General features: G+C 44.6%; 2 protein-coding genes across 2 annotated transcripts; one reads left to right on the top strand and one right to left on the bottom strand.

The window, feature by feature from the left end:
- The first annotated feature begins 323 nt into the window (after nucleotides 1–323).
- LOC140536220 (uncharacterized) lies at nucleotides 324–12,018 on the top strand. The gene is made up of 9 exons (XM_072657936.1): nucleotides 324–672; nucleotides 2,986–3,268; nucleotides 4,216–4,389; nucleotides 4,830–5,004; nucleotides 5,843–5,962; nucleotides 7,118–7,281; nucleotides 8,445–8,619; nucleotides 8,968–9,087; nucleotides 10,732–12,018. Exons 2-9 carry the CDS (start codon nucleotides 3,065–3,067, stop codon nucleotides 11,277–11,279), a joined length of 1,680 nt encoding a protein of 559 aa, XP_072514037.1. The 5' UTR covers nucleotides 324–672; nucleotides 2,986–3,064; the 3' UTR covers nucleotides 11,280–12,018.
- On the bottom strand, nucleotides 11,979–27,509 carry LOC140535609 (uncharacterized). Its single transcript, XM_072657006.1, has 8 exons — nucleotides 24,358–27,509; nucleotides 23,197–23,686; nucleotides 21,791–22,599; nucleotides 19,922–19,980; nucleotides 18,655–18,891; nucleotides 17,529–17,826; nucleotides 16,800–16,998; nucleotides 11,979–16,045 (listed from the first exon to the last, which is right to left on the bottom strand). The coding sequence occupies exons 1-8, from the start codon at nucleotides 24,553–24,555 to the stop codon at nucleotides 14,988–14,990; spliced, it is 3,348 nt and encodes a 1,115-aa protein (XP_072513107.1). The 5' UTR covers nucleotides 24,556–27,509; the 3' UTR covers nucleotides 11,979–14,987.
- Nucleotides 27,510–27,927: the final 418 nt, after the last annotated feature.

The raw sequence follows: 27,927 nt of genomic DNA, 5'->3' as shown, positions 1-27,927 counted from the left end.
AATCACATGGGATAGAGTAAGTTTATTATTATAAGGTAATATAATTAGAAAGTTATATAATTATTATATAAGTAATATTAATTATATTATATTATTATAAAAAATATTAAATATAATAGTAATTATTATATAAGTTATATTATTATATAACTAATATAGGTAGAAAGTAGACCGTGTTACAAATCCATGAAATATGAAAATAAAAATGGTTCAGGGATAAAGGGGGTAATCCAGTGGTGTAATTGACCACCTGTAGTAACAGCCTGGGCCGGCAGGGGGCGATGCAGCGGACAGGCTCCTTCTTCTGCGCTTGAATAAGTGGAAGCACTGTTTACAAACACGGCGACAGCGCGCGCTCCAGCTGACACTCAAACTAACCCGAATCAGCTTTAACCAGAACCAGAACCAGAACCAGAACCAGAACCAGAGGCAGAGGCAGAGCAAGAACAAGAACCAGCACCAGCACCAGAACCAGAACCAGAGGCAGAGCAAGAACAAGAACCAGAACCAGAACCAGAACCAGAGCCAGAGGCAGAACCAGAACAAGAACAAGAACAAGAACAAGAACCAGAACCAGAACCAGAGGCAGAACCAGAGGCAGAACCAGAGGCAGAGCCAGAACCAGAACCAGAGGCAGAACCAGAGGCCGAGGCGAGGGGCAGAACCCGGACGGTAATTCTGTTTGTGTTGAAAGTGAAGCGGTAACTGATATCTAGAACTTACCTGTACAAACGTGCTTAAACCCGCATGTCTACAGAATCACGCGTAGAACTGTTTATCTAGAACTGTATATCTACATTTAACTGAATGAAGAACTGATTGAACCAGTTTAACTGAATGAAGAACAGATTAAACCGATTTAGCTCAATGAAGAACAGATTAAACCGATTTAACTGAATGAAGAACAGATTAAACCGGTTTAACTGAATGAAGAACAGATTAAACCGGTTTAACTCAATGAAGAACAGATTAAACCGGTTTAACTGAATGAAGAACAGATTAAACCGGTTTAACTGAATGAAGAACAGATTAAACCGATTTAGCTCAATGAAGAACAGATTAAACCGGTTTAACTGAATGAAGAATAGATTAAGCCAGTTTAACTGAATGAAGAACAGATTAAACCGATTTAGCTCAATGAAGAACAGATTAAATCGGTTTAACTGAATGAAGAATAGATTAAGCCAGTTTAACTGAATGAAGAACAGATTAAACCGATTTAGCTCAATGAAGAACAGATTAAACCGGTTTAACTGAATGAAGAACAGATTAAACCGGTTTAACTCAATGAAGAACAGATTAAACCGGTTTAACTCAATGAAGAACAGATTAAACCGGTTTAACTGAATGAAGAACAGATTAAACCGATTTAGCTCAATGAAGAACAGATTAAACCGGTTTAACTGAATGAAGAACTGATTAAACCAGTTTAACTGAATGAAGAACAGATTAAACCGATTTAGCTCAATGAAGAACAGATTAAACCGGTTTAACTGAATGAAGAACAGATTAAACCGGTTTAACTGAATGAAGAACAGATTAAACCGGTTTAACTGAATGAAGAACAAATTAAACCAGTTTAACTGAATGAAGAACAGATTAAAACAATTTAGCACAATGAAGAACTGATTACACCGGTTTAACTGAATGAAGAATGGATTACACCGGTTTAACTGAATGAAGAATGAATTAAACCGGTTTAACTGAATAAAGAACTGATTAAATCGGTTTAACTGAATGAAGAATAGATTAAGCCAGTTTAACTGAATGAAGAACAGATTAAACCGATTTAGCTCAATGAAGAACAGATTAAACCGATTTAGCTCAATGAAGAACAGATTAAACCAGTTTAGCTCAATGAAGAACAGATTAAACCAGTTTAAGTGAATGAAGAACTGATTAAACCGGTTTAACTGAATGAAGAACTGATTAAACCGGTTTAAGTGAGTGAAGAACTGATTAAACCGGTTTAAGTGAGTGAAGAACTGATTAAACCGGTTTAAGTGAATGAAGAACTGATTAAACCGGTTTAAGTGAGTGATGAACTGATTAAACCGGTTTAAGTGAGTGAAGAACTGATTAAACCGGTTTAAGTGAGTGATGAACTGATTAAACCGGTTTAAGTGAGTGATGAACTGATTAAACCGGTTTAACTGAATGAAGAACTGATTAAACCGGTTTAAGTGAGTGATGAACTGATTAAACCGGTTTAAGTGAGTGAAGAACTGATTAAACCGGTTTAAGTGAGTGAAGAACTGATTAAACCGGTTTAAGTGAGTGATGAACTGATTAAACCGGTTTAAGTGAGTGAAGAACTGATTAAATCGGTTTAAGTGAGTGATGAACTGATTAAATCGGTTTAAGTGAGTGATGAACTGATTAAACCGGTTTAACTGAATGAAGAACTGATTAAACCGGTTTAACTGAATGAAGAACTGATTAAACCGGTTTAAGTGAGTGAAGAACTGATTAAACCGGTTTAAGTGAGTGATGAACTGATTAAACCGGTTTAAGTGAGTGAAGAACTGATTAAACCGGTTTAAGTGAGTGAAGAACTGATTAAACCGGTTTAAGTGAGTGATGAACTGATTAAACCGGTTTAAGTGAGTGAAGAACTGATTAAACCGGTTTAAGTGAGTGATGAACTGATTAAACCGGTTTAAGTGAGTGAAGAACTGATTAAACCGGTTTAAGTGAATGAAGAACTGATTAAACCGGTTTAAGTGAGTGAAGAACTGATTAAACCGGTTTAAGTGAATGAAGAACTGATTAAACCGGTTTAAGTGAGTGATGAACTGATTAAACCGGTTTAAGTGAGTGATGAACTGATTAAACCGGTTTAAGTGAGTGATGAACTGATTAAACCGGTTTAAGTGAGTGGTGTCTGAACACAGTAGCTGCAGAACCTGCAGTGTTTTGTAAAGCTCCTGTGTTGGTGTGTGGAGTCGCTTTATGACCACAGACTTTCTCTTTGTTCTTATTTAGAGAACAGTGGAGAACCAGAACTGATGCTGGTCCATTGTAATGCAGGCTGTCGGCTCCACCTCCACCAGCACAGTGTGGAATGGAGGGCAGCTGTGTGGAGGATGGAGGTGTTGTAGTGGAGCTCCACCTGTTGTACGACTCTGAAGCCTCCTGCACAAAGTCTGTAGGAACTGATCTCTCCATGGAGGACATTGGAAACCTACAAGCAGAGGTGAGAGAGCTGAGAGAGGCCATCACCTCCCTGGAGCAGCAGCTGAAGCAGCAGGAAGAACTTCCTTATAAGGTCAGTGACGGACCAAATATTTATTATTCAAATATTTACTCATATTATTATTTATTATTCATTATCATTATCCCTACCTTGTGCTTCTACTCACTGGCCACTTTATTGGAAACACCTACCTTGTGCTTCTACTCACTGGCCACTTTATTAGAAACACCTACCTTGTGCTTCCACTCACTGGCCACTTTATTAGAAACACCTACCTTGTGCTTCCACTCACTGGCCACTTTATTAGAAACACCCCTACCTTGTGCTTCCTCACTGGCCACTTTATTAGAAACACCTACCTTGTTCTTCCACTCACTGGCCACTTTATTAGAAACCCCTACCTTGTGCTTCCACTCACTGGCCACTTTATTAGAAACACCTACCTTGTGCTTCCACTCACTGGCCACTTTATTAGAAACACCTACCTTGTGCTTCCGCTCACTGGCCACTTTATTAGAAACACCTACCTTGTGCTTCCACTCACTGGCCACTTTATTAGAAACACCTACCTTGTGCTTCCACTCACTGGCCACTTTATTAGAAACACCTACCTTGTGCTTCCACTCACTGGCCACTTTATTAGAAACACCCATCTTGTGCTTCTACTCACTGGCCACTTTATTAGAAACACCTACCTTGTGCTTCTACTCACTGGCCACTTTATTAGAAACACCTACCTTGTGCTTCCACTCACTGGCCACTTTATTGGAAACCCTTACCTTGTGCTTCCACTCACTGGCCACTTTATTAGAAACACCTACCTTGTGCTTCCACTCACTGGCCACTTTATTGGAAACCCTTACCTTGTGCTTCCACTCACTGGCCACTTTATTAGAAACACCTACCTTGGCTAAAAGTGGCCAGTGAGTGATAGCTGAAGGTCAGTGTTTCTAATAAAGTGGCCAGGAGTCGGTAGGGATCAGTCTGTATGTATGGTGATGATCTGTGGGGTCTCTCAGGAGGAGGTGTCCAGTTCTGAGGCAGGTCTAAACCCGGTGTTGGAGATGGAGGATGGACGCAGTCTGACTCCGCACTGCTACAGTGACCTCAGTCCTGAGGAAGCTCAGGGCAGCGGTAGCATTGACCAGCACCCCCTGCAGGACGTGGAGGAGGATGGAGCCAGTATGAGTACTGTGAGTAAAACTGAAGCAATCCTCAACACCCTAGAACATTAATACCTGTAAATGTCCAAATGTTTGTGGACACCCCTTCCAGTGAATTGCTCTAGCCCCTGTAGAGAAGTACTGCCAATAGAATAGGACCCTCTGGAGCAGATCAACATCATGAAGTTATTGACACCATGCTGCCTAAGGCCAGGCGTGGGCTAGAGGGGTATAAAGCCCCCCAGCATTGAGGGGGGCTTCTAGTAGAAAGTCTTCTTCTCTGGACAGTAGAGGCAGTTACTCCAACAGAAGCAGGATCAGCTCTTTAAGACCCTTGATTTCAGATGAAACCGTGATGGAGCAGGTGTCCCAATACTTTTGACCACATGTTGTATAACTGGCCCTGTTGCTGATTAGTCATTAGGAATGCTGTGTGTATGATAGTACAGCTGCTCCTCTTCCTGTTCCAGCACTGCAGCGTTCTGAAGAGTGGGGAACCTCCTCCGGCTGCTAAGCGATGTTCTAAGTGCTGTTCTAAGTTCCACTGCCCCTTCTGCCCCCCCACCGTTTACAAACCCCGCCATGATGCGTACAGCGTAAACAGACACCTGCAGTGCCACCTGAGGAAAGCAGTGCGCGAGAGAGGTTGGGAACAGCACTCACAAATAGATCATCATTACAGTCCCTTATGTACACTGTTACTGTTCAGCCAGTGGGCCAGCGGTAACTATTATTATTAATTTAATTTAATTTAATTTAATTTAATTATAGTCTTTTACTATGATTATTATTATGATTTATTATGCTTATTATTATGATGGTGATGATTATTATTAATGTTAATTTAATTTAATTATTTTTTGTCTTTTAATTATTATGACTATGGTTATTATTATGATGATTACTATTATTATTATTTTAATTTAATTTAATATTCTTATTATAACATACTTTTAAAATGCAACATTTTAAGGCTTTAATTTTCCTTTGTATTTTTCTGTTGCTCTTTGAATTGCCACTGTGTTTAAAAGGTGCTCCACAGATAAATGTGTCTTGGCTTGTCTTAGATACGGAGAAAAGAGAAATACAGGAGAAATGGAGATACAAGCTGTCACACAAAATCCTCGTATCTCCTTTTCTTGGTGTTTTTCAATTTCCTCCATAATAAAGGTAAAAAGGTAAAGGTACAGTATCTGTAAAGTGAAATGTGTCCTCTGCATTTGACCCATCTGTGGGCGAACACACACACACTAGTGAACTAGGGGCCACCCAGAGTGATGGGCAGCCAACTCCAGCGGCCGGCGAGCAGAAAGAGGGTGAAGGGCCTTGCCCAAGGGCCCAACAGTGGCAGTTTGCCGAGCCCGGGTCTTTGAACTTTGATCTCCAGTTCTTTTCCAGTGCGTTATGTTCACAGTGTTGTATGATATGAGGTGTAGATCACCTGCACCGCTGCTACGGTTTTCATGTGTACTTTTTTTTTTAGGCTACGTTATATGCATGTGCCATCTGGGCTGCAGGCCGAGCGGTCACTTCCACTGCCCGATCTGCGGAAGAACTATACTGAGGAAGGACGGTGCTCAGAGCCACGTCAGTTCCTGTGGAGGTGAGGGTCTGAAAACATGAAAATCCAGATCAAAAAACAACAATAACAATAGTACATTTACATTTACTTCCTCATTTTATTATTATTATTAATAATAATAATAATAATAATAATAATTTACCATAACAGTAATAGTAGTATGTTTAGATAAACCCTTTGTAGAGGTAATACAGAGCTTTACAAGAAATAAAGAAAAAATATTGAGTATGATAATAAAATTATGCAAATTAAAAGGTTAAAAAAACACAAAAAATGTCCTGTCATGTTTTTAATTTTAAATAATTCAGAACTCAGATAACTTCACTGAACCATGAAAAGAGAGCCGGCTTTAATAAGTGTAGGGTTTAGTTTAGGTTTAATTTTCTCATATTGGGATTTCTTTCTTCAGTATGTTTGGATCAGTGTGAGAGAAAGGGTTAATGTGTGTCAATCAATAACGGCAAAACAGAAAATATTCAGCTTTAACTTTGGTTGCTATGGTGATATTATATAGATATAAATATTAAAAAATAGCTATTATAATTCTAGCAATTTTAACAATGAAAAAAAAATAACTACAATAATAATAATAATAATAATGAGATAATAATTGAGGAGTGTGTGTGTGTGTGTGTGTGTGTGTGTGTGTGTGTGTGTCAGTGTAAGATAAGCAGAAATGTATAGACTGTACTGACCAACAAATATGTAAATCAGATGGTTTCAGTATGACGGTGTCAGCTAGGGTTTAGGAATTTTAATTATTTAATTATTTTTATTTATTTTATTTTATTGATAATCAACATGGGATCAAAAAGGAGGTTTTTGGAGGTGACCTGAGTTTAACCAGCGGTTGAGCAGAATGAGAAGAACCCTTTTTGTAGAACAGCTACGTATATGTGTGTAAAACCTTTACATGTGGTTCTTTAAATATTTTAAAAGGTTCTAAACACAAATGGTTCTCTCTAGAACCCAAAATCATCCTTCCATGGCATCACGTCTATGGTAGCACCTTTATTTTGAGAGTAAGCAGCAGTAGTAGTAGTGGAAAGGTGTCGTCACTGCAGCTCAGCCACGGTTGCTATGGGAATCAGCAGGATAGGCAGTGATGAAGGTATTGATTATGGCTATGGGGGAAATGCTGCCGTTAATGACTGCATGGATTGTGTGTTTGCTCAGGAGGCAGTGAAAGGTCTCCGTCTGAAGCTCGGGTGGAGAAGTTTCTGTGTGGTCGGTGTGGAGAGACCTTCAGAAACAAATATGCTCTCAGTTTCCACCTGAGAATACATACTGGACAAGAGCCTGACGCCTCCGTGCAGGAAATTCACACCGGAGAAGGCGTGGTGAGTGAGAGGGGGCGGTTACAGGTGAAGGACCGTCAGTCTGGGTTTTCTGATACTGTTAATAGATTCAGCTTTACAGGTGATTGATAGGTGTTGGAATGCAGGTTATCGTCCAATACTGATCTGATCCGAGTACCTTGATGCTGAGTACTGATCAATACTGATCTGATCTGAGTACCTTGATGCTGAGTACTGATCAATACTGATCTGATCCGAGTACCTTGATGCTGAGTACTGATCAATACTGATCTGATCTGAGTACCTTGATACTGAGTACTGATCAATACTGATCTGATCTGAGTACCTTGATGCTGAGTACTGATCAATACTGATCTGATCTGAGTACCTTGATGCTGAGTACTGATCAATACTGATCTGATCTGAGTACCTTGATACTGAGTACTGATCAATACTGATCTGATCTGAGTACCTTGATGCTGAGTACTGATCAATACTGATCTGATCCGAGTACCTTGATGCTGAGTACTGATCGATACTGATCTGATCCGAGTACCTTGATACTGAGTATTGATCAATACTGATCTGATCCGAGTACCTTGATGCTGAGTACTGATCAATACTGATCTGATCCGAGTACCTTGATGCTGAGTACTGATCAATACTGATCTGATCCGAGTACCTTGATGCTGAGTACTGATCAATACTGATCTGATCCGAGTACTTTGATGCTGAGTACTGATCTGATCCGAGTACTTTGATGCTGAGTACTGATCTGATCCGAGTACTTTGATGCTGAGTACTGATCAATACTGATCTGATCCGAGTACCTTGATGCTGAGTACTGATCAATACTGATCTGATCCGAGTACCTTAATGCTGAGTACTGATCAATACTGATCTGATCTGAGTACCTTGATGCTGAGTACTGATCAATACTGATCTGATCTGAGTACCTTGATGCTGAGTATTGATCAATACTGATCTGATCTGAGTACCTTGATGCTGAGTACTGATCAATACTGATCTGATCTGAGTACCTTGATGCTGAGTACTGATCAATACTGATCTGATCCGAGTACCTTAATGCTGAGTATTGATCAATACTGATCTGATCCGAGTACCTTGATGCTGAGTACTGATCAATACTGATCTGATCTGAGTACCTTGATACTGAGTACTAAGTATTGATCTTCCTGTTCCAGCACTGCAGCGTTCTGAAGAGTGGGGAACCTCCTCCTGCTGCTAAGCGATGTTCTAAGTGCTGTTCTAAGTTCCACTGCCCCTTCTGCCCCCCCACCGTTTACAAACCCCGCCATGATGCGTACAGCGTAAACAGACACCTGCAGTGCCACCTGAGGAAAGCAGTGCGCGAGAGAGGTTGGGAACAGCACTCACTCTCACTTTTCATTGAATGTTGGGACGAGGTTTGATCACCTGACCTCTCCTGACGATGACTGTGAACAAGCCACGGAGGTCGGAGAGCTTGATGGAAGTGATCTGAGAGCTCAGATCTCTTGAGGTGTCCGTTTTCTTTTGTCACTGTAAAATTCTACAACATCAAAAGAACCCACTGATTCTGATTAGAGTTTAAAAGTGTTTCTTCTTTAACTTTGTGTTTTGAAGATCAGTTTATCTTCTACTCCTTCAGCTATTCACAGTAAGACTGTCTGAGCCGAGGGGGGTCGAGGGGAGCTGTAGAACATCCACCTGTTTCTCTCCTCTTAGGCTACGTTATATGCATGTGCCATCTGGGCTGCAGGCCGAGCGGTCACTTCCACTGCCCGATCTGCGGAAGAACTATCCTGAGGAAGGACGGTGCTCACAGCCACGTCAGTTCCTGTCAAGGTGAATATAGGTGTATTTACATCCCCACCCTAATGCCTCATTGTGCTATAGTAGCTTGGAATTGTGACTTAGGATCTTGAAATGGTAGCTTGGAACTGTGCCATAGTAGCTTAAAATACTAGCTTGGAATTGTGACTTAGGATCTTGGAAATAGTAGCTTGGAATTGTGACTTAGGATCTTGGAAATAGTAGCTTGGAATAGTAGCTTGGAATTGTGCCATAGTAGCTTGAAATACTAGCTTGGAATTGTGACTTAGGATCTTGGAAATAGTAGCTTGGAATAGTAGCTTGGAATTGTGCCATAGTAGCTTGAAATACTAGCTTGGAATTGTGCCATAGTAGCTTGAAATACTAGCTTGGAATTGTGACTTAGGATCTTGAAATGGTAGCTTGGAATTGTGCCATAGTAGCTTGAAATACTAGCTTGGAATTGTGACTTAGGATCTTGGAAATAGTAGCTTGGAACTGTGCCATAGTAGCTTGAAATAGTAGCTTGGAATTGTGCTATAGTAGCTTGGAATTGTGACTTAGGATCTTGAAATGGTAGCTTGAAATTGTGATGTTGAATCTTGAAATGGTAGCTTGGAATTGTGCCAAAGTAGCTTGAAATAGTAGCTTAAAATGGTAGCTTGGAATCATGACTTAGGATCTTGAAATTGTTGCTTAGATATTACTTAGGATCTTGGAAATAGTAGCTTGGAATTGTGACTTAGGATCTTGAAATGGTAGCTTGGAACTGTGCCATAGTAGCTTGAAATACTAGCTTGGAATTGTGACTTAGGATCTTGGAAATAGTAGCTTGGAATAGTAGCTTGGAATTGTGACTTAGGATCTTGAAATGGTAGCTTGGAATTGTGAGTTAGTATCTTGGAAATAGTAGCTTGGAATTGTGCCATAGTAGCTTGAAATACTAGCTTGGAATTGTGACTTAGGATCTTGGAAATAGTAGCTTGGAATACTAGCTTGGAATTGTGCCATAGTAGCTTGAAATAGTAGCTTGGAATTGTGACCTTGGATCTTGAAATGGTAGCTTGGAATTGTGACTTAGGATCTTGGAAATAGTAGCTTGGAACTGTGCCATAGTAGCTTGAAATAGTAGCTTGGAATTGTGCTATAGTAGCTTGGAATTGTGACTTAGGATCTTGAAATGGTAGCTTGGAATTGTGACTTAGGATCTTGAAATAGTAGCTTGGAATTGTGACCTTGGATCTTGAAATGGTAGCTTGGAATTGTGACTTAGGATCTTGGAAATAGTAGCTTGGAACTGTGCCATAGTAGCTTGAAATAGTAGCTTGGAATTGTGACTTAGGATCTTGAAATAGTAGCTTGGAATTGTGCTATAGTAGCTTGGAATTGTGACTTAGGATCTTGAAATGGTAGCTTGGAATTGTGCCAAAGTAGCTTGAAATAGTAGCTTGAAATGGTAGCTTGGAATCATGACTTAGGATCTTGAAATTGTTGCTTAGATATTACTTAGGATTTTGGAAATATTTGCTTGGAATTGTGACTTAGGATCTTGAAATAGTAGCTTGAAATAGTAGCTTGGAATCGTGACCTAGGATCTTAAATATAATTAATATAATCTATTTAATCAGTGTAATAGTTACATTGTGACTTAGCACATGGATATTCCTATTTCCTCAGGCAACAGTGAAAATCCGTCACCTGAAGGACACGCTGAAGACGGACCTCATATCTGCTCTTACTGTGGGAAGCTTCTGAAAACCAAACACAGTCTCATAAACCACCTGAGAATTCATACCGGAGAGAAGCCCCACCTCTGCCCTCAGTGTGGGAAGCAGTTTTCCAGTCAGAGCTCCTTTCTGATTCACCAGAGAACGCACTCCGGAGAGAGGCCCTACGCCTGCTCTGTGTGTGGGAAGGGGTTCAAGCGCAAGTCGGACTTCTCCGTCCACCAGAGGAGACACACCGGAGAGAAGCCCTACCTGTGCGCCACCTGCGGGAAACAGCTGGCGAGCAGGAAGACGCTCTCGGCTCACCAGAAAACCCACACAGGAGAAAGACCTCACCACTGCCTCACCTGCGGGAAGAGCTTCGTCCTGAGGTCCAACCTCACCGCCCACCGCGGAACCCACACCCGGCTCTACCACTGCACTCAGTGCGGACGGACGTTTGGGAGATTAGACAATCTGAAGGTTCATCAGAGAACACACGCCAAGCAGAACCCTTAACTTCAGAACAGGTTCTAGATTAGCTAATGAATACAACATATATTTACTTATGGAGTTTCTAATAAAGTGGCCAGTGAGTGGAAGCACAAGGTAGGTGTTTCTAATAAAGTGGCCAGTGAAGAAGCCTGAGGTATGGTGTTTCTAATAAAGTGTCCAGTGAGTGGAAGCACGAGGTAGGGGTTTCTAATAAAGTGGCCAGTGAGTGGAAGCACAAGGTAGGGGTTTCTAATAAAGTGGCCAGTGAGTGGAAGCACGAGGTAGGGGTTTCTAATAAAGTGGCCAGTGAGTGGAAGCACGAGGTAGGGGTTTCTAATAAAGTGGCCGGTGAGTGGAAGCACAAGGTGGGTGTTTCTAATAAAGTGGCCAGTGAGTGGAAGCACGAGGTAGGGGTTTCTAATAAAGTGGCCGGTGAGTGGAAGCACGAGGTAGGGGTTTCTAATAAAGTGGCCGGTGAGTGGAAGCACGAGGTAGGGGTTTCTAATAAAGTGGCCAGTGAGTGGAAACACAAGGCCCCTCCAATTCATGCAAGTTGTAAAAGTTTCACACACAACACAGTCCAGCCAACCAGAACTGAGGTAATTTACATATACCAGTTTTAAAGGTACAGTAACACAAATGGCTACTTTAAAAAAAGCCCCTCATAACAAATATGAAATTATGAGCAATATCACAGATTTCAAATGACTACCATCAAAATCGTTAATTTTGCATTTTCTTTAATAAAATAAAAATGACCATCTGACTGGTGTCGTACTGATACACTGATACACGGTCAGTCCTACAGACTCGCACAGAAAGTGCCCTTCAGCTTTTCAATATAAAAGTCCTCCTCATGCTTCTGAAAGTACCTTCCATTGAACAGTATGAAAATATAAGAGTTCTATATGCAGAAGTGAAATGTTGATATACAGTGATGAGGATATTAGTCAGTTCAGGTTAGTTCAGTCACTAAACACTGGAAATAAGCAGACACTGACATTCAGCCACTGGAGAAATGAATAACGACACAGAAAAGCAGGCAAATGCTGTTTAGGCATACTGGAAATACACACTGCGCCCCCACCTGGACAACCTTCCCAGCAGAGAACAAGAGAAACCGCCCTCCAGAACCACGGTCAGCCGGTCCGAACCGACGCTGCCTCTTTCGTCTGTTCAGTATTTAAACAGGACAGTCCACTACAGCGGTCTCAGACGCCCTCGCCTCCTCGCCCCAATACAGCCAATCAGCACTGCAGTTCTACACTGGAGCTATGAGGCTAATGTAGCTAATACATAATGGAAGTGTATACCCCACCAATTAGCATGGAGCTAACTGCATGTCTGACCCATCACATGCTCCCTGCTCCAAACCCTGCGGAGGTGTTCTCTAAGTGATCTCTAACAGACTTGCTGCAGTTTCAGTCGCTTCAGTCTCTTGCAGCAAGCAATACACACTGGAGAGAAGCCTTACCTTCCCTTCAATGCTGAGAATACATACTGGAAAAAGCCTTCATCAGCCTTTCTGTATGTACAAAGAACACATACAAGGAGGGAAACTTACCTTTGGGCTGGAGTTAACGTTAAAAAATACATACTGGGAAAAAGCCATAGCTCTAGGCTTAAGCGTGTACGAATAATACATACTGGTGAAAAGCCTCACCTCTAGGATTGGGTATGTACAAACAGAAACATCCTGCAGAAAGGCTTTACCTTTCTCCAAGTTTCCGAACACATAAAAATACATACCGGAGAAAAGCCTTACTACTTTTGAAATACATACTGAACAGAAGCATTACCTTTGGGCTTCAATATATACAAAGAACACACACTGGAGAAATACCCGACCTCTGGTCTTCATTACATACAAAGTACATACTGGGAAAAAGTCTTTCCTCTGGGCTACAGCATATCAAAATAATACATACTGGAATGCAGTCTTACTGCTAGGCTTTAATGCATACATATAGCAGCTACTGGAGAAGAGCTCTACCTGTGGGCTTTAATTAGTATAAACAATACATACTGGAGAAAAGCCTTACCTCTGGGCTACAGCACATCAAAATAATTCATACCGAAGCACAGTCTTACTGCTGGGCTGCAATACGTACAAAAATGCATACTCGAAAAAAAATCCTTACCTTTGAGTTTCAGTACATACTGAAGTATAGCCTTACATCTGGCCTTCAGTACATATGAAGAATACATACTGGAAAGCAGTCTTACTGCTAGGCTTTAATGCATACATATAACAGCTACTGGAGAAGAGCTCTACCTGTGGGCTTTAAGGAATATAAACAATACATACTGGAGAAAAGCCTTACCTCTGTCTTCAATTTCTATAAAGAGCATGAAAATAAAAAGAAATACCTATGTGGTGCAATTTGCAGAAAATAATACATACTGGAGAAAAGAAATACCCATGGGGTACAATATATAAAAAGAATACATACTGGAGAAAAGCCTTACTGCAGGGCTTGTAATGGGAATGGGAGGCGTGAACGCCTCCAAACGGTCTGAGGAGAATGTGTGGTGGTCAGACATGCAGTTAGCTCCATGCTAATTGGTGTAAATAAGCTTCCATTGCTTGTTAGCTGCATTAGCTTCATAGCTCCAGTGTCGAACCACCAGAAAAAAAGCACCAGGCAGGTGGGTGTTAGGTGGGCGGCTGCATTTACAGCGAGGTGTATCACCAGGTGGTAGATGTTTAGATGTTGGGATATCGGAAGCTGATGCGTGATGCGTTTATTGATCTTCTGGAGATCAAAGCGTTTAGATTCATTAATTCATTTTTAAGCTCTAATAAATGTTCTACTTTACTGTAATGCTGATGCAGGTGGGTTTAGACCCGATGTCTACACTCTAGAAGTGTCTCCAGGACCCACCCTGCACGTGGAATAAGGGCTAAGTAGTGTTTGAAAAGGGGAATTCCACTGATATCCCAAAATTCTCTGCGTTATTAAACAGTAAAGACGTGAACAGAGTCCGTCAGAGGGGGGTCTGGTGTGAAACGCTTGGTTCTAGATAAGCTCCTCCAGTCAGAGTTGTTCTACAGTGGAGGTTCTAGATAAGCTCCCCCTGTCAGAGCTGGAGTTCTACAGTGGAGGTTCTAGATAACCTCCCCCAGTCAGAGCTGTGGTTCTACAGTGGAGGTTCTAGATAACCTCCCCCAGTCAGAGCTGTGGTTCTACAGTGGAGGTGAAGGGAAGCAGACGTCTGAAGCTCTAATAAAAGCTCCTCACAGAAAGTTCTTCACCTAATGGTGATGAAGACGCTGCCTGATGCCTGAGACACTGTTCTACCAGAGTTCTGAGAATAGTTCGGCTCTAGAACCTGCTTTTAGAACCAGATCATTAAAATGGTGGAGGGATACATGCTGCAGGGTGTAGTGCAGCTACAGAAAGTAGTCCCTAAAGAGAACTGCATTAGTTCAGATTCTCTATTCACTATTTTACCTTCATCATCATCATCATCATCATCATCATCATCACTCCATATAAAACTCAGAAGACTCGTGTAGCTGCACTGGTGGGTTTGGATAGGAGATAAATTATGGGCTGTGTCTGTGTTGTTGTAGTCATGGCGACCGACGTCTGCTTCCATTCACCTCCACTGTAGAGATCAGAGTGGGTCAGTTTCTCTACAGTGAAGCTCAGTTTCTCACCGAACCCCCGAACCTCGACTCTGGATGGACTTTGAGAAGTCGGTGGAGTTTCCCCATCACGGGAGACCTCAGGGATCTGGAGGGGGGCTGTCGCTGAGCTCCTCCGTGGTGTGTTTTTTCTGGTGTGTGAGCAGAGACCCCGAGTAGCTGAAGGTTTCTCCACACACGGAGCAGCGGTAGGGTCGCTCTCCAGTGTGCACCTCCTGGTGGGCCACCAGCAGCTCTGGCAGGATGAAGGTTTTGTCGCAGCGTGGGCACTCGTGCAGCCGCTCGCCGCTGTGCCGTTTCTCATGGCTGACGAGGTTGTCGGAGCGCGAGAAGCTCTCGCCGCACAGCGAGCAGCTGTAGGGCCGCTCCCCGGAGTGCGTCCGGATGTGCTTCTGGAGGTACGGCGGAGTCTTGAAGGACTTCCCGCAAAGGGGGCACAGGTAGGGCTTCTCGTCGCTGTGCGTCCGCTGGTGGTTCTTCAGGGCGCCCAGGCGGATGAAGCTCTTGCCGCACAGGGAGCACAGGTGGGCCCTGACGTCGCTGTGGATTTTCTGGTGGAAGTAAAGGCCGTCCGGTCTGGAGAAGCTCTTTCCACACACGGAGCACAGGTAGGGCTTCTCCTTGGTGTGAACCGTCTGATGGATCTTGAAGTCCTTCTTCTCGTTGAAGCTCTTCCCGCACTCGGAGCAGGAGAACGGCCGCTCTCCGGTGTGGAGCCTCTCGTGCGCCCGCAGGCGGCCCATCTGCCGGAAGCTCTTGCCGCAGTGGGAGCAGGTGTACGGCCTCTCTCCGGTGTGAATCCTCTGGTGCATGGTGACGTGGGACTGGCTGGGGAAGCACTTCCCGCAGTACGGACACGGACACGTCTCTTTTTTGCCCTCCTTCTTCTTCTTTTTCCGCGGCTCCGGCGGCTTCTCCCCGGTGTGTTTCCTCACGTGGTACTTCAGCTGGCCGGACTGGGTGAAGCTCTTGTCGCAGTAGGAGCACTGGTACGGCTTCTCCCCCGTGTGGATGCGGTGGTGGGCGTTGAGGTTTCCGGAGTTGTAGAAGCTTTTCTCGCAGTACAAACAGTGATAGCGTTTCTCCTTCTTGGGGACGGGCCGCGACGGAGAGTCTTCTCCCCTCCTGTCTTTAGACCCTGAGAGAGAGAGAGAGAGAAAGACAGCTATTACTACACCTTTACAGCTTTCAGACAAGACAAAAGTATTGGGACACCTGCTTGTGCATTCACAGAGAGTCCTATTCTATTGGCAGTACTTCTTCTCTACTGCACTAGACAAGCTGTGTGTGTGCATTTAGTAGATGAATGCTTTCATTAGAAGGGGTGTCCACAAACTTTTGGACATCTAGTGCATTCATCATACGATACATTCCTGCCTTTAGACCCAGAGAGAGAGAGAGAGAGAGAGAGAGAGACAGCTACTACAACACCTTTACAGCTTTCAGACAAGACAAAAGTATTGGGACACTTCTCGTGCATTCACTGTTTCTTCTGAAATCAAGGCTATTAAACAGCTGATCCTGCTTTTGTTAGAGTAACTGTCTCTACTAGAGACAGGGGCTCAATGCTGGGGGGCTTTATACCCCTCTAGCCCACGCCTGGCATTATTAGGCAACATGGAGCCGATAGGGTCATGATGTTGATCTGCTGCAGATGGTCCTATTCTATTGGCAGTACTTCTTCTCTACTGCACTAGACAAGCTGTGTGTGTGCATTTAGTAGCTGAATGCTTTCATTAGAAGGGGTGTCCACAAACTTTTGGGCATCTGGTGCATTCATCATACGATGCATGGCTGCCCCCTACTAGACGTAAGGTAAGACAGCAGTGTTTATACGGCGGGGTTCTGTGATTGGACGGTTGGACACTGTGATGTAATACGTTGCCCTGTACCCGGGAGGACGATTTTGAAGACGTCGTCCTCCTCCTCCGCCTCTTCGTCCGATGAAAGCTGGCAGTGCGGATCCTCGTCCTCCGCGCCGCTCCTGCAGTCCACCAGCCGCACCGAGCACAGCTTTACCGGGGTCCTCGCCGTCCGCCTGTCTCCGCCGTTACAGTCCGAGTCCAGGCTGGATGGGCCGGAAACATCGGCCTGCCAGAGGTAACCATGGCAACGGTGTCAAAAGCATCTCTTCTAGGATTTGGTTACGCTAGGCTAGGCTAGGCTAATCTAAGCGAGCCCTCCATAGAAGGACAATCAGTGTGTTTCACTGTGAGGTGAAATAACAGGGTGGTAAATAAAACAGATTAACCCTTTAAAGCCCAGCGTATCGTATTTTATAGCACACGTGTGGGTTCTCGAGACCTGCAACAGCAGTGTGATGATTAATAATGAGTTACTTTAAATAATAATAATATTAATAAATGATCATATTAATGATTTTATTTATTATTATCAATAAACAATAATAAAATCAGACACCTTTTCTACTCCCTGGAGGACGATCTGTGCACTGCAAGCACCAGACAATGCTACAGATTTATGATGATACAAAATAAAAGTCACGTATTCAAAGTGTTAATTAATACAGTTTAAAATAAATCATTAAAAAGAGAAATTGTCATTTTCAGGACATTAAGGGGTTAAAGCCCCTCTGGGCAGACGTCCGGTCTGGAGCTTACCCCTCTCCTCAGGTCGTGGAAGTCGCGCTGCTTTATCCTCTTCATCAGCGAGCCCACCCTCTTCCTCAGGTAGTGATTTTCTAGCTGAATCGCCTCGATGTCGTCCATGGACAGATCCGTCCCCACAGACTTGGTGTACGGTGCGTCTCGGCTGCAGCGGGTCGGTACCGGTACGGAGGACGTCTCAGAGTCGCAGGACTTTACCAGAACTCGCTCCTCCTCCTCAAGCTTCTCAGACACCAGCAGAGGTTCTGTCATTCTGTCCGGGTTACCCCCGCCCCCACCTGTCCCGTCCCGTCTGTGGATTCAGGACAAACAGCCTTAGTCAGTATCTGCAGGGCAAACTGCTGTAGCTTAAGTGGGTGGGGCTAAACTGCTGTAGGCTGAATGGGCGGGGCTAAACTGCTGTATGTTAAGTGGGCGGGGCTAAACTGCTTTTGGCTGAATGGGTGGGGCTTAACTGCTGTAGGCTGAATGGGCGGGGCTAAACTGCTGTAGGCTGAATGGGCAGGGCTAAACTGCTGTATGTTAAGTGGGCGGGGCTAAACTGCTTTTGGCTGAATGGGCGGGGTTAAACTGCTGTAGGCTGAATGGGTGGGGCTAAACTGCTGTATGTTAAGTGGGTGGGGCTAAACTGCTGTATGTTAAGTGGGCGGGGCTAAACTGTTTTTGGCTGAATGGGTGGGGCTAAACTGCTTTTGGCTGAATGGGTGGGGCTAAACTGCTGTATGTTAAGTGGGCGGGGTTAAACAGCTGTAGGCTGAGTGGGTGGGGTTAAACAGCTGCAGGCTGGGTGGGCGGGGCTAAACTGCTGTAGGTTAAGTGGGTGGGGTTAAACAGCTGCAGGCTGGGTGGGCGGGGCTACGCTGCTGCAGGCTGTGGTGCAGTGTGTATTGGGTCAGTGTGATGTGTAATGAGAGATTAGGGCGTGGCCTGTGGCTGACAGACAGGAAACGGAGGAAACTGAAGTTTTAATATTCAGATATTATTAATTATTAATATCAATCCGGACAGATTGATCCTGATTTAAGAGACAGGAGGGCTGGTATCCAGGCTAACTGCCCCGCGCTGGGTCTGAGGAGGACGGGGGGTCAGACTCACCACTGAGGTCCGAGCAGCACGAGACGGCCAGTGTTCACTCCCCTCGCCCTCCGGCGGCCCATTAACGCCCGCATCCCCCCGGACTGTCCGCCCGCGGGACTCCCCGGCCCGGCGTGTGGCGGTGACCTGTCCGGAGCTGCCGCTGCTGCCCTCCTTCAACCACCTGAGCCCGAGAGATCCGCCCGCACTGCCGCCCCGCCGCTCACCCGACCGACCGACCGACCGCGCGGAGGGGAATTCACAGGGTGTCAAAATAAAAGCCCTACCCCACACAACAGGAGGAGGACCCAGACAGCTCGGAGCTGGGGATCATTACACAGGAGCTGGCTAATAGATATTAAATAATAAACCAATCATAACGTTACATCAATGCAAATATTACTTAGAAGAATTAAATAGTATTTAATAGAGTATTTAATTACATGTATTAATACAGTATAGGTATTTAATTACATACTCAATGATATTTGGTCTATATGATATGTCTGTTGATGCTTAAATTTTGAAATATTAACAAAAATAATAAAAAATATTTTAAAATAATTATAATAAAAATAATTTAGCATTACTACCTTAATATATACATAAACGTATCAAGCAGGTTTATTGTGTCAGTTAGTGGGTGTGGCCTTCTTTGTGGGCGTGGCATACAACCTAACAACACTGATGATCCGGTCAGTTCTTGAAGTTGATGGCAGTGACGACTGGGTCAGAACATCTCCGAAACATCTGGCAGAGGTCTTGTGGAGTCCATGTCCCAACGGGGACACAGAGGACATATGGCTCTCAATAATAATAATAATAATAATAATAATAATAATAACAACAATACAATCTCTGTAACTATGGTAACCATTTTAACACACAATAAAAGTCAATGTTTTTTCTTATTTTATTGTAATATTTTAATGACATTGAAACATGGAAACGACTCCAATCAGACATGAACCTTCTACCAAACCCGTCAGAGCGCATTCGAGGAGGCCCACGGTCCTCTAATTAACCACTAAGGCACGCTTAGTAATGATGACGACGGAAGTCAAGCTCAGCTGAACACTTTTCAAAGCTCAGCTTTAGATTTTTATTTCTTTTATATGAGCAATAAATTGATACATACAAGCCACCTAAACCAAACGGCCCTATAACTTAACCGCTCTGTGCTTTAGTCCATTCAGTTACTGCAGAACAGGCCTGACCGGGTCATTAACAGATCACCCCCCAAAGAATTTAAACATCGTAAAATAAAGTGATTCTCAAATAAAGCCTCGAAGATCAATAATCAGAAATGAGACGAGTTCAGAGACAGCTCCAGCATCCCTTTAAAATAAAAGCGCAGACGCTCACTTCTGGCCTGAGTTAAGGCAAAAAACAAAAAAGCTAAGAAATCAGATCATGTGACCAGAACGTGCAGCTGTGAGTGACCTTAACCTCCAGTGTAAAACATCAGACACCAAACATGTCCGACTGATCAATAACTCATTCAGAGTGAAACGGTCAATAATCCAAATCTTTGGATGTGAACGAACCTCCTCCCAGAGCTCAGTGGCTGGGCTTGCTTCAGTGGACAGCAGCAAACAGCTGGACAGACTGTTCTCCAGTATGAATTCGCTGGCCTTTGTTATGGGTGGGTGGGGCTTCTCCTCGGTATGAATTATGAATAATGAGAATGTCGCTTCAAGCAGTACAGATCTGGCTCCCATGAAGCTTCAGCAACCGACAAGTCAGCTGACCTCCAGTATGTACTCATCACTGCAACAGTCTGACTGGACAGAGGACCAACAGCACAGCTTCTCTCCAGTATGTATTTCTCAGAGAAGAGAGTCCGGTATGAATTCTCTGGTGGATCAGCTTCTATGTGGAACAGCAGAACACTTGTACAGGTATTAAAGTCCAAGAATGGAAATGATAGAAAAGTCGGAATAATTATAAACGCATTATTTCCAATGTAAAAATACTGTGAGGAAAACAACCCAACTGCACAAACCTCTACCAACGCATGCATTGATAAATTACAGAAGCTGATCAATAATTTGACTTGATTTTTAACTGATGAGAGTCGCTTTGATCAGCATACGCTCTGATTTCTGCACAACAGCTAAAAAAATAGGAAACGGTTAGAGGAAGAACGGTGGGCAGATTAATCATCAGTACCTGTGAAGCTTAAATAATAAAAACGGACCCACGGTTTAACAATAATCAACAATAATTAACAATAATCAACAATAATCATCAATAATTAACAAGCCTGAACCCGACAGGACAAAGAAAGAACACCGAAACGATCCAGATTCAGAGTTTCTGAGACGGCGGATATATTGTACAGGGATGCTCTTTGATATCAATGCTATCAGTATTGCAGGATATAGAACGTCTCTGCTGCTGGATGGTCGATTCCAGTTAGCCGATAATTCCAAACCAACACTGGACGAATTTACTGCAGAGCTGAATGTCTGGACGATCTAATAGATCACCATTTATTATTCTACAGAAATAAACGCTGCATTTTCCCATTAAAAACATCCTCTATTTTTCATGTGCGTTTGTCTCAGCATCAGCATCAGACTAGGCTAGATCTCCATCCTTGGGTTTACACTGATTCAGAATGGGGACTTTTATTCTGGCAGCATTCTGTGGTCATCAAATAAAAGTTTATGGACAAACGTGATGCATTTTCCATTCAGCCGGAGACAGATCAGCGACCCAAGTCTGCTTCTTTAGTTTTACACTGAGCCTCGAGCGTCGGGCTCAGAAACGGGCAGCATCTGAAAACGTGGCTAATGTTGAATTTTCCACTGTAAAACTGTGCTGTAGTGTCCCAATCTGATGCTGCTCTAGCTCCAGGCGAACATGCCGGCCCTGATACTGTACAATTTAATGGGTTGTACTGTTGATGCGGATCCACATCAGCCCCTAAAGGGACTAGAGAAGCAAACTGCAGGCATTTCACACCCCTCCCTTTTAAAGACGAATCAGCATAACCCCCAGATTTGACTGTAAGGTGATGAATTCTGACAGTACGCTTTTCTCAGCGTATCACTACTGCTGCATTCTGTCTGTGCATAAAAAAAAATATCGTGATATAATATTTTCAGCATATCGCCCACCCCTAATCCACAGATTAGATGCACGCATTGGTTTGAGCAGAGGAATCAGGGGAGAGCAGAAAAGGCCTTCTCCACAGAATGCAATCTCTGGTGGATCTTCAGCTTGGAGGCTCTGGTGAACTGCTTCCCGCACTCGGCGCACTGGTACGGCTTCTTCCCAGTGTGAACGATCTGGTGCCTGCGAAGGGAGGACAGGTGGGAGAAGTCTCTTCCACAGATGGGACAGTTGTAAGGCCTCTCCCCGGTGTGCACCCTCCAATGGCTCTTCAGATACAAGGCCTGGGAGAACTCCTTTCCGCACACCGGGCAGCCGAAGGGCTTCTCTCCGGTATGGATCGTCTGGTGAACCTTCAGCATCGACGCTCTGGCGAACTGCTTCCCGCACTCGGTGCAGTGGTAGGGCTTCTCTCCGGTGTGCACTCGCTGGTGTCTCCGGAAGGCGGACGGCTGGCAGAAGCTCTTCCCACAGGTGGGGCAGACGTAGGGCTTCTCGCCGGAGTGGATCCTCATGTGAATCCTCAGGTTTAGCGCCTGCAGGAACTGCTTGCCGCACACCGTGCAGGTGAAGCCGTTCTCCCCGGTGTGCGTTTTCTGATGGGACTGCAGCTTGAATAAGGTGGTGAAGCTTTCTCCACACTGGTCGCAGTGATGGGGCTTCTCCTCCTTGTGCAGCTCCAGGTGTTTGAGAAGGTCAGACTTCTCACTGAAGCTCTGCTCACATATGGAACAGCAGTACGGCACCTCTCCGTCACCCAGACTCTGGTGAGACCTGGGACTCGGCAGGTTCCTTTTCGGCCTGTTGTCCTGGCCTTCCAGAGGCTGAAAGGACGTGCTCCCGATGTCGGAGTACATCTGTCGGAAGTCTCCTGGAATTTAGGAAGAGGAAAATGAAAATGAAGCAAAAGCAAACAGGATCATCTAAAGATCTTCACACTGAAACCCGAACCCAGTGCTGAACTGTGTGCTGTAAAAATGCTAGAAAATATACTTACTTACTTTAAATATGGTGAAAAATACATTAAATTATGCTTTTTATTAAATACTTACTGCTTGACTGCACTAATTCACTTTATTTAAAGCTCCTACCGTCAATCAAATGAGCTTACAGTCAATGGTATATTAGTAACATGCTAAAAAAAACACGTTTGTTAAAAAGATATATAGAAAAATATGTTATACAGTATAAACGCATCCACAGGAGTGAGCTATCTTGGTAAGACGGGAGCCAGCAGTGTATTTGTAGTCTAATATAAATATATTTCCTGTCCAGAAGATAACATGGATGTTCTACCAGCTTCCTCCTACAGGTTTTAATGGATAAGCCCATCTAGTCGGTCTTTCTTCAGGCCTATAATTCAGTACTGGAGGTGAGGAGTACGGAGAACGGCAGCAGTGTAGATGTTTATTAATTTTCTAATCTTTATATTTTAAATATTTTACTGATAAGATTTCCTTCAAGTTACCTGAAGGTACAAAGTCTTCGTCACCTTCATCCTCCTCGTCATCCTCATTCTCGTCCTCAGAACCTTCGCTTTCATGATCCATCTCCACCTCTTCTTTGATTTCCCCGTTCATGTCCGGTATGGCCTTGAACTCCATCAGTCCCGCCGAACAGGTCTTAAACAGGTTCTGGACCACGCGCTGGAGTCCGGCATCATGAACCGACAGGCTTTCCTCTACCGGCTCTTCTTTACAGATAATGGGGAAATCCCTCAGCCCCAGCTGGTGGTGGGGTCCGTACTGCGTTTGTGTGTGGTTGGTCTGAGTTTCACAGACCTTACTCAGACAGGGCTGGTCCTCCATCTTGGGCAGCATGTCTTGGTCTCCGCCAAGATTTTCGCTGTTTTCAAAGCTTTCATCGTTTTCAGCGCTTTCATCGTTTTCATCGACCTGCACCACGACCAGGTCCTCGCTCGCGCAGCTGAACGATGGAGTGATGGCGTGCTCCAGCTCCTGCAGCAACCGAGGAAACAGAAGTACATGCCTACTGTAAGGATCACAGGCTGCTCAGAGGTGTGTCCCAATACTTTTGTCCATATAGTGTACTGAGCTTTATTGATAACCCTAAAACACCCCTTAGGAGCTAGAACAGTGACTGTGTGATGTGCCACCTGCAAAGGGTCTCAACTGGCACAGTTATGATCACCACCCCTCATCCTCCCCAACTGCTTGGATAGTACTGGATGGAGCTCCACCACCACCACCACCACCACCACCATCATCATCATCATTCCAGAGAACACAGTTCCTCCACTGCTCCAATGCTGGGGGGCTTTATTACACCCCTCTAGCCCACACCTGGCATTAGGCAGCATGGTGCCAATAGGGTTGTGATATATATAGTCCTATTCTATTGGCAGTACTTCTTCTCTACAGGGACTAGACAAGCTGTGTGTGCATTTGCACATCTGTGTCAGCAATGGGTGCAGCTTAAAGTAGCTGAATGTATTCATTAACTAGGATGTCTTCAGTGTGCAATGTGGTTGCTAGGCAGTTGCTTTGCTTTCTAGGTGGTTGCTATGCGGTTGCTAGGCGGTTGCTATGTTTTCTAGAGCATCAGTACACATACATGACATACATCACCATCAGTTAGTAAAAGGATAGCCCACATCACTAGCACGTACCTCCGTCTTACACTCCACCATCCTCCCCTGCCTGCGCTCCGCCTGCAGTCTGGCCACCTCCTTCCTCAGCTCAGCCACCTCCATCTGCAGGTGCTCGATATCCGCCATGGACAGATCTGTGCCCAGGCCCACTGACCTCCTCTTCCTCCTCCAGCATGGGTCCCCTCCACCCTCTCCTGGTCCTAAATTGGTGGACATCCCTCTGAAAAGGAGAGCAGGGGGTGAAGTTAAGCCCTGCCCGTCAGCTCAGCTCAGCCCAGGCAGGAACCTGAAGCACACACGGCAGACCCGGGCGAGCTGCAGCCCGCCCCCTCCGCCAGCGGCAGTGTGGGAGTGCGGCGATGAAGGAGAGCAGGGAGGGAGCCGAGCGACTGCGCAGCTTAAGCAATTCCCAAAGCGTTGCTAGGCAGTTGCTATGGTGTTGCTAGATGGCTGCGAGATGTTGACTATGGTATCCCAGGTGGCTGCAATGTGGTTGCTAAGCAGCTGATCTGCTTTCCAAGTGGTTGCTAGGCCGCTCCAAGTGGTGGCTAGGCGGCTGCTATGCTGGCCTGAGAGGTTGCTATGGTAACCCAGGTGGCTTTGCATCTAGGCAGCGGCTGTGCTGTTAGTCTGCAACTGGACTGCATTGCATTGCGAGGTGCAATCACTAATAATAATAATAATAATGTAATGACAATAATAAAGTCCTGAGTTTTACTGTACTTCTTTTTATTATTATTAAACAGGTTAGGGTTCTAGAAGGTTCTAGAGGGTCTAGAGGTTCTAACAGGTTGTTCTTTAATAATAATAATCAAAAATGTTCTTTAGATGTTCTTTAAAAACAACTCAACCACTACTAACTATCATCTTTACAAATAAAAAAACCCTTGCTATACTGTTGCTAAGGTATCCCAGGTGGTTGCTAAGCAGTTGTTATACCTTGCAATACCATTTCAAATGAGATCTAGGTTGTTGCAAGGCTGTTGCTGTGATGTCGTTTCCTACGCTGTTGCAAGTGGTTGCTGTGGTGAAGCAGGTGATATTTCAGCTAGGCAGCGGCTGTGCTGCTCATTTGCATCTGCACTGCATTGCTTTACAACCTGCAATCACTAATAACAACAACAACAACAACAACAACAACCATATAATAATAATAATAATAATAATAAACAGAGCAACCGTTCTCTGCCTTTTTTAACACCCTAAGACAAATTCTTTGTTTAGTCCAGATGTTCAGATGTTCAGGTTTCAGGTTCTGGACGCTCTCCATTATCGGTGTAAATGTGGAGGTGTGGTTCTCCTGGGTCACTGTGAGGTATCCGACAGAAGCACAGCGCTGATCTACACGGCCAGGCAGCTGCTCTGCTTTCCCAAGCTCTCTGTATGCTATTGCTAAGGTATCACAGATGGTTGCCAAGCAGTTGCTATGTGGTTCTACAGGCTTAGTAAGCCTTTTTAAGTGGTTGCTAGATGGCTGTTATGTTTAAGTGGTTAAGTGGTTGCTAGGACAACCCAGGTGTTTGTTGCTTGTTTCAGTTAGGAAGTTGCTGTGCTGCTCATTTGCAACAACACTGCTATAAAATGAGAAATCACTATTAATAATAATAATAATAATAATAGTGACTGATCATTTGAACAAACAAACAAAAACAAACAACAAAGGAGCTGACCATCAACTATGCAGTGGTCTGATCTCAGGCAGCTGCTTGGTACACCGTTGCTAAGGTATCCCAGGTTTCTGCCACACAGTTGCCATGCCATTCAAAATGCTTGCCATGCTTTTAAGTGGTTGCTAGGTGGTTGTTATGTAGTTGCTAGGATAACTCAGGTTTGTTTCAGTTAGTCATTTGCAACTGCACTGCTATATAATTGCCAATCACAATAATAATAATAATAATAATAATAATAATAATAATAATAACTCATTCACAAATATCATTTTGGTGACTGATCATCTAAACAACCAATCAATCAATCAATCAATCAAACAAACATCAAAGGCGCTGCCGATCTTTATAACTATGCAGTGGCCTGATCTCAGGCAGCTGCTGCTCCACTGTTCCAACTGCTTGGTATGCTGTTGCTAAGGTATCCCAGGTGGTTGCTAGGCGGTCGCTATGCTGTTTCGAATGTTTGCTATGCCATTTCAAGTGGTTGCTGGGCAGCTGCTATGCTGTTACAAGTGGTTGCTATGGTAACCCATGTGTTGTGGGTTTTTTTCTCCTCCCCCCGCTAGGCAGTGGCAGTGCTGCTCATTTACAGCAGGGTTTAACCCTTTACACACACACCCCCCAACACACACTCACACACATACACACACACACACACATATATACACACTCACACACACACACTCACACACACACACACACACATATATACACACTCACACACACACACTCAACACACACACACACACACACAACACACTCACTCAACACACACACACACTCAACACACACACACACCCCCCAACACACACTCACACACATACACATATACACACACACACATACACTCACACACACACCCCCCAACACACACTCACACACATACACATATACACACACACACATACACTCACACACACACCCCCCAACACACACACACACACACACTCACACACATACACACACACTCACACACATACACACATATATACACACTCACACACACACTCAACACACATACACACACATATACACACACACACACACATACACACTCACACACATATATACACACTCACACACATACACACACTCACACACATATATACACACTCACACACACACACTCAACACACACACACACACAACTCACACACTCAACACACTCACACACATATACACACTCACACATACTCACACATATACACACTCACACACACACACACATACTCACACACATACACAGACGTTGTTGATCAGATGTTCAGATTTTTAAGGCCGAAGTGAGCAAATCCGATCTGTTTACTCACACGGTTACCATAGCAACCACACACACACACACACACACACACACACACACACACACACACACACACACACACACACACACACACACCCCCCTACACCCAGCCTGCGGGCTGACCGCTAGCTTTAAGGAGGGTACAGGCCGGAGTTCAGCGCCTGGAACAGGAGCCCGGCGTTAACCTCCAGCGCTGCAGCCGAGCAGCCGAGCAGCCCCCCACACCGCCCCCCACACCGCCCGCCCACAGGCCCGCCCACAGGCCCGCCCCGCCCCGCCCCGCAGCCCGTCAATCAAACCCGCTAGCTGCCGCTAGCTACAGGCTACGGGCTACAGGCTACAGGCTACGGGCTACGGGCTACGGGCTACGGGCTACGGGCTACGGGCTAAGGGCTACGGGCTAAGGGCTACGGGCTACGGGCTAAGGGCTACGGGCTACGGGCTACAGGCTACGGGCTACGGGCTAAGGGCTACGGGCTACGGGCTAAGGGCTACGGGCTACGGGCTACGGGCTACGGGCTACAGGCTACGGGCTACGGGCTAAGGGCTACGGGCTACGGGCTAAGGGCTACGGGCTACGGGCTACGGGCTACGGGCTACGGGCTAAGGGCTACGGGC

This window comes from Salminus brasiliensis, chromosome 15 (genome assembly GCF_030463535.1).
Source record: "Salminus brasiliensis chromosome 15, fSalBra1.hap2, whole genome shotgun sequence".
Taxonomy (NCBI): Eukaryota; Metazoa; Chordata; class Actinopteri; order Characiformes; family Bryconidae; genus Salminus; species Salminus brasiliensis.
Note: the sequence above shows the minus strand (reverse complement) of the source record. Positions and strands in the feature narration are given on the sequence as shown.